Genomic DNA, 12697 nt, shown 5'->3' with positions numbered 1-12697 from the left:
CGCCGCTTCTGTGCACGTGAGCTGCGCACAGAGTGCTTTGCGCATGTACAAGCAGCGAAACCCGGAAAAATACTTCTGGGTTTGCCGCTTTCGCAGCCCAAAAATTATGTATCTAGAGAGATCCACTGTACAAATATCTTCCAGAAAAGATTGCCCATACACCCATCTAGTCAGAGAATCATCGGATGGTCCACTCGATGCCCCCAAGGGAAACCTGCGAGCAGGACCCGAGTGCGAGAACAGCCCCTCTCCTCCCAGGGTTTCCAGAAATTGGGCTTCAGAATTGTCTGCGGAGGCAGAGCAGGTGGGGGCTGGTGGGGGGGGGCAGCTGGTGGTGGTACTTGCTGCCCCTTCTCCTCTCTCTCCCTGCAGGAGCTACAAGATGCGCTTCAACAGCATCTCTCAATCCGACGCATCAGTAGCTGCGTGGAAGACCAAGAGGAGGGCGTCCAGCAACACGGACAGCGCAGGCGCCCTGGGGACCCTCCGGTAAGGCGCCCAGGGAGGAGGGAGGGTCGGATCCTGCTTCCTCAAAGAGCAGAGCCCTGCAGGCAGGGATCCTGCTTCTGGGGCAGGATGCACAGAGGAAGGGAGCTTCCATGGAGGCCCTTAGGGTGCAGCAGCCATGCCACCGGCCATCTCCCTGCACCTTCATCAGGGCAGCAGCCCCGCAATGGCACAAATGCCCAGCTGGGCAGCAGAACCTCCTTGTTGGTGGAGCCATTGCAAAGGCCAGGATTTTGCTTGGCAAAACCTGCATTTTCCTCCTCCTCCTCCTCGGCAGAAGCCAAGCCATCGTCTCCCCCCCCCCGCCCACTTTGTCCCTCCCCAGCCCTGGAGATGCAAATGTACCAAACACCTCTGACCCTCTAGCCAGGCTGGCCAGAAGCCCCCTCCTCCCCTTGCCCTTTGAGTTGGAGCCCAGCCCCACTTCTCAGGGCAGCGCCTGGGCGTCCGTCTCCCTGGGCGACATTTTGCGCTGAAATGCCGGGAACCTGAGCGACAAAAGGACTTCACAGCCGCAGGAGGGCTGGTGCTGAGCTGAGCACAGGGAAATCGATATTGTCGTGACCGGCTTTTAATAGGCCGAGTTCAGGAGGTCCAGACCAAACTTTAATTCAATACGGGCCATATTAAAATTTAACAGTTGTTTTGTTTTATTGGACCATCTTTCCCCTGAGCTCTTGGGACAGAGCAAGTTTATTGGCCATTTATTAGTGGGAGGAGAGCCAGAGTAATGAAAATTGGAAAGGAAAAGGCTGTGTGGGTTTTGTAACTGAGCGAGATTGGGCCAAAAGGCTGCCAGGGGAGCGCAGCCCATTCGGAAGAACTTTCTTGCAGTAAAAGCTGCTGGGTGGCAGGATGGGCTCCCTTGGAAGGCGGAGGGCGGAGATTGATCTTGAACTGTGGTTCCTGCATTGCAGGGGCTGGACTAGATGAGTCTTGGGGGTCCCTTCCAACTCTGCCTTCTAGGATTCTGGGACTTGCTTAGCAGAGTCCCGCTGAGCTGCAGACTCCTTCTGGCTGGCCTCGGAGGTGCCCAGCTGGCAAAGGGCCTCTGGACTCCTGAGGGAGGGGGCAGAGCCTGGCCCCCCACCCGCCCCCCTCTCAGCCTGCCTTCCTCCTCCTCCTCCTTTCCAGGTTTGCCGTCTTTGGGCTGGGCTCCCGGGCCTACCTGCACTTCTGTGCCTTTGCCCACGCCGTGGACACGCGCCTGGAGGAGCTGGGGGGCGAGCGGATCCTCCCCATGGGCGAAGGGGACGAGCTCTGCGGCCAGGAGGAGTCCTTCCGCACCTGGGCCATGGACGTCTTCAAGGTGGCCGCCCTGCAAGGGGGCGTTGTGTGTATTGGGGGGAGCGCTTTGGGAGTCAAGAGCAACAATTGATCTGGAAGGCAGAGGGGTATATATGTGTGTGTGTGAGAGAGAGAGAGAGAGAGAGAGAGCGCGCGCGAAGGAAGGCAGGAAGCAGATTTTCCTACTCTGGAGTAAGCTGCTTGAGGCTCCAAAGGAGTATTTTATTTATTTATCATGAAATGTATATGCCTCTTGAATTGTTTAAAAAACCAACCCCCCCCAAAAAAACAAAAAATGAAAACCTCAAAGATAAAACCACAAATTCTTTTTTGCAAAAATTTGAAAAAAAAAAATTATTTATACGCCGCCCATCTGGCTGGGTTTCCCCAGCCACTCTGGGCAGCTTCCCAAAAAAATATTAAAAGCACAATAAAGCATCAAAAACTTCCCTAAACAGGGCTGCCTTCAGATGTCTTCTAAAAGTCAGATAGTTGTTTATTACCTTAATGTCTGGAGGGAGGGCATTCTATAGGCAGGGTGCCGCTACCGAGAAGGCCCTCTGCCTGGCTCCCTGTAACCTCACACTAAAATATAAAGCACTAAAACAGATTAAAATCAGCATCTGGAAAGCTTTGTCTAAACAAGACCATATTTAAATAAATTTCTTGGATGGTCAGTGGAGCCAGAGAGCAGCAAGATTGTCGGGATCATTTAACAGGCCAGCTTTATTCTTTGTGGAAATCCTGACTGGGTCTCTGGACCAGGTGGGCCATGGGCCTGATCCAGCCCCCCCAGGGATCTTCTCATGTCCTGCGCCACAATCCCTTTTTGCTGTGGGTGTGGATGGACAGGGAGGGAGGAGGGTGCCTCTTTGGGGACTGCTGGAAAGCCCTGACCTTTTGGATATATTGAGTTGCTAGAGATGCCCCCTCCCCTTTTGCAAGCCCCTCCCCTTTTGCAAGCCTCTCCCCTCTCAGATCCTCCTTGGAGGGGGTGGTGCAGGTTGAAGGGATGCTGAGCTTTGCTGGTCTGGAGTGTGGGGTGCTGGTGCCACCTGGTGGTCAGCTGGGGAATGGCACCACTTGCTTGCTCAGGGGTCTCCCTTGGCTGGGTGGAAGCCCCTGTCCCTCCATGTTGAGCAGAGGGAGAAGGTGCCCCATCCCTGCCAGCCCCACAGCAATGTTCTTCTTCCCCACCTTCCCAAGTGGGCAGCTGTGTCCTGCATCCCTTGGGGTCCCTCCCAGCCCCACAATCCTGCACCCAGAGCAAGTCCTCCCTCCCTCCTGACCCTCATCTCCCCACAGGCCGCCTGCGACACTTTCTGCGTGGACTCCCAGGTGGTCGGCACAGAGGTCTTCAACAGCCCTTGTCACTGGAAGCGCAGTCGCTTCCGCCTGGTGGTTCACCCGGCGGCCTTGGACCTCCTGCCAGGTACGTGTCGGGCGGTGGATCGTGGCCTTCTGCTGCGCCCAGCAGATGCCCTCCTGCTGGTGCTCTGCCCAGGAATCAGCCCTGCCCTCGCTTACCCCAAAGATTGTGCATCTTCCCCTCCGCTGACCCTTGTGGAAGCAGAATGCCGGGTCTGTGGTCTGCAAGGATCTGTGCCTGAGACATATCTGCACCTTGTAGGTCACCCATTAGTGTAATAAAAAAAAACTCAGCAGGAAAGTGGCAGAAAAGGGGGCATAAGTGTGGCATGTGGAAGGTTTTTGACCAGCAATGTAGTTTTCCCAGCAGAGCTAATTTTGGGGGGCATCTTACTAACCAGAGTGTGATGACTTGCACATCCCCATCAAAGCTGTGAAGCCTCGTATGCAAGCAGAATGCCCTGGCAGGGGGCATCAGAAGAGCTTAGCTGGGGAGGGGGTTCTTCTCCAATGCAACTGCCTTGAAGCTAAGGCTTGGCTTTTCTTCCACACCCCAGAGAAGCCCCCTTACTTTGGGCTCTGCCCCTCTCCCCCCATGCTAGGGGGGGGGGACATTGATAATATGGCAGCCTAAGTGTGAAGACAAAGCTTGGCACCCTAAATGCGGCACTGCCTGTGCCCCCACCCCAGCCAGTGCCTCCAAGGAGAGGTGGGGGGCTAACACCTATCCAGGAGCCACAAGCCCAGAACCCCCGTGAGGAGGTGGGGCAAGTTGTTCCATCATGTGGGGCAGGAGGCACATCTTCAGAAGCCCCACTTTCGGGTTTCTTTGCATGGGCTCCCACATTTTGCTTCCTTGTCCCCCACGGAGACCTTTCTCCCCACTCCATTGCCAAATTTGGAAAAGCCAAGCTTGAAACATCTCCCTGGCACTACCTTGACCCTTTGGGTTTCTCCCCCTTCAGGCCTGACCCTCGTCCACAAGCGCAATGTCGTTCCGTCCCACATCCTCTCCGTCAAGAACCTGCAGAGCCCAGAATCCAGGTGAGAGTCAAACCAGGACAGCTGCTGCTCATCCCAGTTTGGCGGGCACTTCTCCCTCTTGCAGCCCCCAACCAAGGGGGCCTGATTTCCACCAGCATTTGGGGTTGGGGGTTCCTGGCTGTCTTGTGCACAGGCCACTGCCTTCCTGCCGCACTCTGCCCCCCCCCCCCGGGCTGACCGCTCTTCTCCTTTCCCCCATTGCAGTCGCTCCACCATCCTGGTGCAGCTGCAGACGGGGGACCAGCCAGAGCTGGCCTACCAGCCGGGGGACCACGTGGGCATCTTCCCCGCCAACAACGCGGAGCTGGTGGATGCCATCCTGCAGCGAGTGGAGGACCCGCCCCCTGCCAACGAGGCCGTCACCGTGGAAACCTTGGAGGCGGGAGAAAGTGAGTGGCCACCTGTGCCCAGACGGGCTTGGCCGATGCCGAATGGGGAAGCCCTCCAGGCCAGGCCCAGCCATGGGGTGGGCGTTGTGGGGCAAGGAAGGGCCCAGACCAGGGTGCTGCCTTTCCAGTCCTGTAACTTTTTATTCTGCAGTTGCTCTGCTTTATTTCTGAATATGTTTTCACTGGGTTTACACACACACACACACAGAAGAAAGATTGAGAATTAAATCTGTCAATTAAGATTTAAACCTCCTGTTCCACATGTGTGGGAGAAATAACGAGAGTAAACAGGCTGTGAAGCCCTTTTGGCAAAGAAAAAACACTTAGGCACTTTGCAGCTTGCTGGAAGCTGTGAATTAGTCAGATACACCTGTTTGTCCCTGTTTATTTGTGGTCTGCTGACCTTTCACCTCTTTGTCCCCATTGCTAAGAGTGAAGCACACACAATTGTAAGATAAATGAAAAGGTTTACTTACATTTCAACGCAGGCAGCAAGTACATCCCCCTCCTCTGCCCACCTTCCAGCTTGTCAGTGCCTGTGGCGATCACACGGGGTCCCGGACGTTTCACGCTCTATTGACCCTGTGCCTCCACTGTGATTGCTTTCTTTGCTGCCACCACCCCGCTTCTCACGGGACACACGGAGTCCAGACAGTTGTTAACATAAACAAATAATCAAGTTTATTTTTAAATGCAGGAACAAGCGTATGGTTTCCATTTATTTTTCTCTTGACAATTTTCTAATCTTAGTTCCTAACAACTCCAAACTGATTATTCCAACTATCTGTCTGACTCAACCTAACAATTCCTCTCCCTCTCTCACAACACAACTCTACCAACCCACACCTAATCCTCCCTCTTCCTTCTCCAACACCCAAGTCTCAACTGACTTTCAAAACCTCCCACTCCATCTTTTACTCCCCCCTTGCATTCTCACTGGCCAATCACATCACACCCATTTTAACCCTTTCCTTGGCCCGTCCTAGGAGGCAAACGCCACAGTGCCCTTCTTAAATTGTGGCACCCAGAGCTGGACACGGGACCCCAGGCTGGCCACTGTGGACTAGTCGGGCCCTTGGCCTGATCCTGCAGGCTCTCCTTATGGTTTTTAGAAGTGTCTAGATGAGCCAGTATGGGCTCACCAGTAAGGACTGATACTTTGTCAATGCTGCAGCTCCTCTTTGCAGACGAATGCTTGTGCGGCTGCAGTGAGCAAACTGGACTGATCTCCTAGAGAGGGGAGGGGCCCTGGGGGGGATGCTGGTTCCTCCCCCTCCCGGCACACACCTTTCTCCGCTCTTGGATGCCCACCTGTCCTGGATCTTTTCTCTGTGATTCCTGCCTTGCAGGGGGTTGGCCTAGATGACCCTTGGGGGTCCCTTCCAACTCTACCATTTGGTGGTGGTGAAGTCTGACTAAAAGCCTTTTGAGCTGCTTGGCAGCTGGAAATTCCTGCGGCTGCTGAGTCTCCCCCTCCTGCTTCTCCTCCTCAGGCCCAAAGCGCTTGTGGGTCCCCAGCCCCCGCCTGCCCCCCTGCACGCTGCGCCAGGCGCTCACCTTCTTCCTGGACATCACGACGCCCCCCAGCGCCCAACTGCTCCAGATCCTGTCCACGCTGGCAGAAGACCCGGCCGAGAGGGAGAAGCTGAAGCGGCTGGGAGAGGTAGGGGCTGGGGGAGAGCGGGTGCAAATAGGTATTCTTCCCTCCCACCACACGACCTTGAAGCTGGGGAGAGGGTGTTGTGCATTATGGACCCCTTTATCTCTAACACACACACAGAGCCCACTCTGCTTAGCTCGCCTCCCATGTCTCAGATGCACCAGCCTGCGGAACTCCCTCCCACCTGAGATTAGACACCCTCCCCATGACTAAGGCACATGACTAAGACTTTCTTGTTCCTGCAGGTGTCTTAATCTACTGTATTTTTCGCTCTATAAGACACACCAAACTATAAGACGCACCTAGTTTTTGGAGGAGGGAAACAAAAAATAATAATATTCTGAATCCTAGAAGCCAGAACAGCAAGAGGGATCTGGCTTCTGGGATAGCCTCTTGCTGTCCTGGCCTCTGGCTTAGCGGCGTGAAGCCTCTTCCGGGCAGCGGGAGGAAGGCTCCCCCAAGAGCTGCGCTCCCTTTAAAGAGCACGCGGAGCGTTTGTGCTGCTCGTGGGGGCTTTTCCCCGGGGAGAAAAGGCCCCAAGAGCCACACACACGCTCCACGCGGCTCTTTAAAGGGAGTGCTGAGCAGAGCCTCCCGCCTGCATTCGCTCTATAAGATGCACACACATTTCCCCTTACTTTTTAGGAGGGGGAAAGTGCGTCTTATAGAGCAAAAAATACGGTATTTCATTTCCACCCCACCTATTCCTACAAGGAGCTCAAGGGGGCAGACGGGGCTGTTCTCCCCATCCTCACTTCATCCCCACTGCAACCCTGAGAGGGAGGCACAGACTGGCCTAAGGTCACCCAGGGAGCTTCACGGCCGAGCAGGGTGGGGGTGGGATTTGATCCTGGTCTCTCCCAGGCCTGACACTCTAACCGCTCAGCGCCACTGCCTCTCCCTGCCCTCCTTGGGGTGGGGCTGCTCCTCCTTTCCACCTCTGCTCTTGCCCCCGCAGGACTGCCTCCTGTACGAGGAGTGGAAGTGGTTCCGCTGCCCCACCCTGGAGGAGGTGCTGGAGGAGTTCCCCTCGGTGCCGCTGCCGCCCTCGCTGCTCCTCACCCAGCTGCCCCTCCTCAAGCCACGCTACTACTCCCTCAGCTCAGCACCCAGCGCCCACCCGGGGCAGATGCACCTCACCGTGGCCGTGCTCAACTACCACAGCCAGAGTGAGTTTCTTTGGGGGGGGGGGTTGGGCTAGATAGCCCTTGGGGTCCCTTCCAACTCTACAATCTTGTGATTCTAAGGGGACAGTCGGTCGCAGGGGTGACCTTGGCCACCTGGGGAGGGGGAAGGCAGTCTCATTTGGGGGGTGGGGTGGGGAGGAGAACCTCCCAGGCCGCCTCTCATTTTGCTCCCCGCTCTGCTCCACAGACGGCAAGGGGCCCCTTCACTTCGGTGTCTGTTCCACGTGGCTGTCAAAGCTGGCGCCTGGCGAGATGGTGCCAGTTTTCGTCCGAGGGTAAGGGGTCTGGGGGGGGGGTTGGGCTTGGACCTTGAAGGAGCAGCCCTATCCAAAGGTTCCCTCTGGCCTTAGCGAGGCGTCCCAGAGGAAGGGAGCCAAACTCCCCACCTGCTTTCCCAGAGAAAGAGCCACACGCGGTTGAGTCGCCAGAAAAGAATGTCTCTCCTGCTCTCGTGGGCGTCCCACAAAGCTCGTGTTGGAAGAAAGCACTTCTTCACATGTTACACCCACAACACAGAGTCGGACTGTGGAACTCCCTCCCCCAACCTTTCTCCTCCTCCTCCTCCATGAATTTTTCCAATCTTCTACCTGCCCGCAGACTGTCTCTCCAGAGTGGTGCATGCTCTGGTTATCTCCTGCTTGGACTACTGCAACGCGCTCTATGTGGGGCTACCTTTGAAGGTGACCCAGTGCCGCTGGGACCATATAACACCGATCTTGAAAGGCCTGCATTTGCTCCCAGTACGTTTCTGAGCACAATTCAAAGTGTTGGTGCTGACCTTTAAAGCCCTAAATGGCCTCAGTCCAGTAGACCTGAAGGAGCGTCTCCACCCCAATTGTTCTGCACGGACACCGAGGTCCGGCTCTGAGGGCCTTCTGGCGGTTCCCTCCCTGCGAGAAGCCAAGTTACAGGCAGAGGGCCTTCTCGGTAGTGGCGCCCGCCCCATGGAATGCCCTCCCACCAGATGTCAAAGAGAAAAATAACCACCAAACTTTTAGAAGACATCTGAAAGCAGCCCTGTTTAGGGAAGCTTTTAATGTTTAATAGGTTATTGTATTTTAGGTTGGAAGCCGCCGAGTGGCTGGGGAAACCCAGCCAGATGGGTGGGGTATAAATAATAAATTATTATTATTATTATTATTATTATTATTATTATTATTATTTATTTATTAAAGCCACCCAGGTTGGTGGTCATTGCTGCCCCGTGTGGCAGGGAGTTCTGCAGTCTGTGTTGCATGAAAAAGCCCTTCCTTTTTGCCTGGGCTGAATCTTGCAGTGTTCAGCTTCCGGGCTCCCCTCCTGTCACCTGCCAGGCAAGTGACTCTTGGTGTCTCTGCCCCACAGCGCCCCCAACTTCCAGCTGCCCCAGGACCCTGCAGCCCCCTGCATCCTGGTGGGGCCTGGCACCGGCATCGCCCCCTTCCGGAGCTTCTGGCAGCAGCGGCTGCACAGCCTGGAGGCCGAAGGTGGGTCAGGCGGGCCGGGGAGGCTTTGGGCTGGGGGCGGCTGGCCTTTGCCCCTCCCAGCCCTGACCCCCTCCTGCCCCCCACAGGGCTCCCCCCGGGCGAGATGACGCTGGTCTTTGGCTGCCGCAGCTCCCGCTACGACCACATCTACAAGGAGGAGGTGCAGGAGGCGCAGCAGAAAGGGGTCCTCAGCCGCGTCCTCACCTGCTTCTCCCGCGACCCAGATTACCCCAAGGTAAGAATATGGGAATTGGGGGGGGGGCCCATCTGGTCCAGCAGCCTCTTCCCACACTGCAAGAGGATCCGTGAGGAGAGCAGCCCTGTTCTCCTGGGAGAGGCTTCCTCAACCTCAGCCCTCCAGATATTTCTGGCCTACAACTCCCATGATTCCTAGCTAGCAGGACCAGCGGTCAGGGATGATGAGAACTGTAGTCTCAGAACATCTGTCCTGGGGCTTCCAGCAACCGGCATTCAGAAACATGGCTGCCTCTCCTCTTTCAGAGGCGTCCAGGTTGGTGGCCGTACCTGTGTCCTGCAGGAGGGAAGGACAACTTCCTTTTACCTGCCCTGAATCTTCCAACCTGCAGCTTCACTGGAAGTCTACTAGCTATAGCGTTGTAAGAGATGGAGAAAAAATCCCCTTTCTGCTTTCTCCAGGCTCTGCCTAATTTTATAACTTCTCTCCTGTGGGAGGGAGTTCCACAGTTTAACTCCTCCTCCGCCCTCCAGTCTGTTCTGGGCCAGGAGGGCCAAGGCAGCCTCCACAAAACAACCCCTTCTGATCTGCCTCAAGGGCAAGGAAGGAGAGTCCTTTGAAACACGAGGAAGACCTTTCTGGCAGGCAGAGCTGTTTGACAGAGGAACGGTTTCCCTCGGGAGATGGGGGCCTCTCCTTCCTTGGAGGTTTTTAAGCAGAGGTTGGAGGGCCACCTCTTGGGGACCCTTGAGCTGTGATCCCTGGCTTGCAGGGGGTGGGACCACTAGATGATCCCTTGGGATCCCTCCAACTCTACAGTTCTATCATTCTCAGGCTGTTCTGTGTCAGGAAGGCGAAGGGCAGCCTCTGTAAAAGCAGGCTGGCCAAGGAGGCCAGTGCAGTTCCAGCGCCCCCCCAGTGAGCAGTGGAAATAATAAAACGGGGGGCTCTGGGTGGGCAGATGGCAGCCACCCCCATCCAGCCATTCCAGGCAGACTTGGGGGGGGTTGGGGGGACAGAAGGTGACTCATGCCTGCGCTTTGGCAGCCGATCCCAATCCCCAAGGAGCAGCCGCAATCCCTCAGCAAAGAGGAAGTGGCGCTCTGCTTATGCTCAGGGGAGCACTGCATTACGATGGACGGGCCTGGTTTTCCCTCTTTCCGCAGACATATGTTCAGGACCTGCTGCGCCTGGAGCTGCCCCGCTACGTCCACGAGGTCCTTTGCCAGAGGGGGGGCCACATGTACGTCTGTGGAGATGTCACCATGGCAACGGGGGTCCTGCAGACCGTCCAACAGATCCTGGCCAAGGAGGGCGGCATGACGCTGGCGGAGGCCGGGGACAAGATCAGCGAACTCCAGGTGAGGGAGGAAGGGAAGCAGCCCCCCCGTCAGACCCCAGCGCTGGAGGCAGAGCGCAGGCAGGCAGCCCTCAGCTGCCCAGGGCAGGGTCTTACGGGGTGGCCCCCTTGGGTCACAGCAAATGCATCAGCACCACCCAATTGTGGGGCACCTTGAAACAGTCGGCAGCTGCCCTCCTTCCCTGCAGCGCTGGACCAATGACCATTGGGGGTCCCTTCCAATGAAGTGCCCTGGGGGGGGGGGAGTGCGTCTGCATGGGTAGGATCTGACGCTGCCTTTCTCTCCCAGGACCAGAACCGCTACCACGAGGACATCTTTGGCCTGACCTTCCGCACGCAAGAGGTGGCCTCGCTCATCCGCAGCCAGTCCATCTCCCAGCAGAAGCGCCAGTCCTTGCTCAGTCTTACCCCGTCCCTCTGAGACGCTCGCAGCTCCGGATCTTGCCATTAAAGGCCTTTCCCCCCGCCCTGCTCTGGCGTCCGCACACTCCTTTCTCCAAAGAGGGGAGGGTCTTAGAAGAACAGCTCTCCCCTCTGACGGGGGATGCAGAGCCCAGCCAGCCTGGCCAGGAGCCCCCCAACAGCCTCTCCTCCTCCAGGAATTGGTCCTTTTCTAAGGGCATCCCTGCCTCCAGGGAGTTCCGTCATTTTCACACTGCGTTGCATGAACAAGTCCTTCCATTTATCGCTCCTCAATCTTCTGTCTTCTGGCCACTTTTTAAAACAGAGCGCCAAGAGCATTTTTTGAACTGCGAGGGATGTATGATGGCGGAAGCAGACAAGGTATCCAAACTCCTGTGCCCAGGACAGCCTGAAAGCCAGGCTCTTTCTTCCTAAAATAATTGTACCCAACTGTGGAAAATAAAGGCACCATCTGGCAGCATCCGCAGGTTGTAAGAATAGAGAAGCTTCTTAGCAAGAGAAGCCTTAGGCCAGGGGGAAAGGGCATCGCAGGCTTGGACTAGATGACACTTAGGGGTCCCTTTCAACTCAACAGTTCTGTGAAAAGGGACTTAGCCCTTATTTCCCTTGCCCTATAAGCCAGCAACATGCCCTGACATCACAGCTTGACACAGCCAATCGGAACCAGCTACCTGCCGCCTTCCCTGAAGAGCCGCTTGGAGCGTTCAAGGGGGAGGGAGCAGCCCCCCAATCCCACGGCCCCTCCTTCAAACCCCCCCCATTGCCCCAGAGGAGGAGAAAGGATTCTGTTGTCTGTAGGAAGTGAATCTCTCTCGTTAGCCACATCTGTAAACATTTATTTGTCCCCAAAGGGTCCTGAGCTGGAGCCCCCTGCCCCCGGGGGCAGCTTTGCAAGGGTAGGGGGCACAGCACAGGTCATATAGCAGCAGAGGAAGGGGGGGGGCATTTGGCTCCAGCCATCCTCTCAGCGACCTCAGGAACCCTATAGCTCTATGAGTAGCACCGGGCAGGGCCTGATCCGGCCCATAGCTTATTCACCCCCGCAGAGGGCACACACCGAAAGCCAGGAAGGGGGGGGGGGTCCCCTTCTCCCGTCAGAGTCCACGGCCAGCCAAGGGCGGGCATCAGGCGCATTCCCACTCCTGCGCTGCTCCTCTTCTGGCTGGCCACGCTCCGGGAGTTGGGGGGGGGGGGAGTCCATTGAGTCACCACCGGCAGCCATCACCTGGAGGGGCAAAACAGGCAGGGTTAGGCTGGGGGGCGGTTGGGGGGGCTGGACCCCAGGTACCGAACCCTCATGCAAGGCACGTAGGATGGGGTCAGGCCCATCTTGTCCAGGCTCCTGCAGCCACAGGGGCCAGCCAGAGCCCCCCTGGCTCCTGGCCTCCTCCTCTCCTCAGCTGAGAGAGCTCCACTGGCTGAGCACGAAAGAGACTCTGAACCTCAGGGTCACGGGCAAAAGAGTCCTGGCCCTGCAGGGGTTGGGCTAGATGACCCTCGCGGCCCCTTCCAACTCTGCCATTCTAGGATTCTATGCTGATTCCTCCAGGATTTATCTGATTCCCCTTTAACGCCACGCAAGTCAGTGGCCATGACTCCCCAGGGGAAAGGTGTCTGAACAAAGCCAGCCGCCCAGAGCTGCTGACCCTCTCGGCAGACGCACAGAAAAAATGAAAAAAAAAAAAAAGCAAGGCGACTCTCCCCCACCATTTACTGCCCCCACCCCAGGCCTGCGCATCTCTAGCCCATCTCTCCATCCCAAATTGCTCAGAGCAGGACCCCGGGAAGGAAGCAGCCTTGATCCCAGGAA

General features: G+C 56.7%; 1 protein-coding gene across 4 annotated transcripts in view; it reads left to right on the top strand.

Moving 5' to 3' along the window:
- NOS3 (nitric oxide synthase 3) overlaps window positions 1-10925 on the top strand; it is a 35834-nt gene extending 24909 nt beyond the window's left edge. For 3 of the 4 annotated variants that reach the window (XM_053409700.1, XM_053409699.1, XM_053409702.1), the window contains 12 exons: window positions 373-489; window positions 1642-1816; window positions 3100-3226; window positions 4128-4206; window positions 4411-4595; window positions 6089-6258; window positions 7214-7424; window positions 7630-7717; window positions 8787-8908; window positions 8995-9143; window positions 10271-10465; window positions 10754-10925. In XM_053409700.1, coding sequence (XP_053265675.1) covers window positions 373-489; window positions 1642-1816; window positions 3100-3226; window positions 4128-4206; window positions 4411-4595; window positions 6089-6258; window positions 7214-7424; window positions 7630-7717; window positions 8787-8908; window positions 8995-9143; window positions 10271-10465; window positions 10754-10885 — 1750 coding nt within the window. In that variant the 3' untranslated portion in view covers window positions 10886-10925. The remainder of the gene's footprint in view (window positions 1-372; window positions 490-1641; window positions 1817-3099; window positions 3227-4127; window positions 4207-4410; window positions 4596-6088; window positions 6259-7213; window positions 7425-7629; window positions 7718-8786; window positions 8909-8994; window positions 9144-10270; window positions 10466-10753) is intronic. The other variant, XM_053409701.1, reaches the window with a different exon arrangement.
- The last annotated feature ends 1772 nt before the right edge of the window (window positions 10926-12697 follow it).

The sequence above is a fragment of the Podarcis raffonei genome, chromosome 12 (genome assembly GCF_027172205.1).
Source record: "Podarcis raffonei isolate rPodRaf1 chromosome 12, rPodRaf1.pri, whole genome shotgun sequence".
Classification (NCBI taxonomy): Eukaryota; Metazoa; Chordata; class Lepidosauria; order Squamata; family Lacertidae; genus Podarcis; species Podarcis raffonei.
The sequence above is the reverse complement of the archived record's forward strand: the minus strand, read 5'-3'. Positions and strand labels throughout refer to the sequence as shown.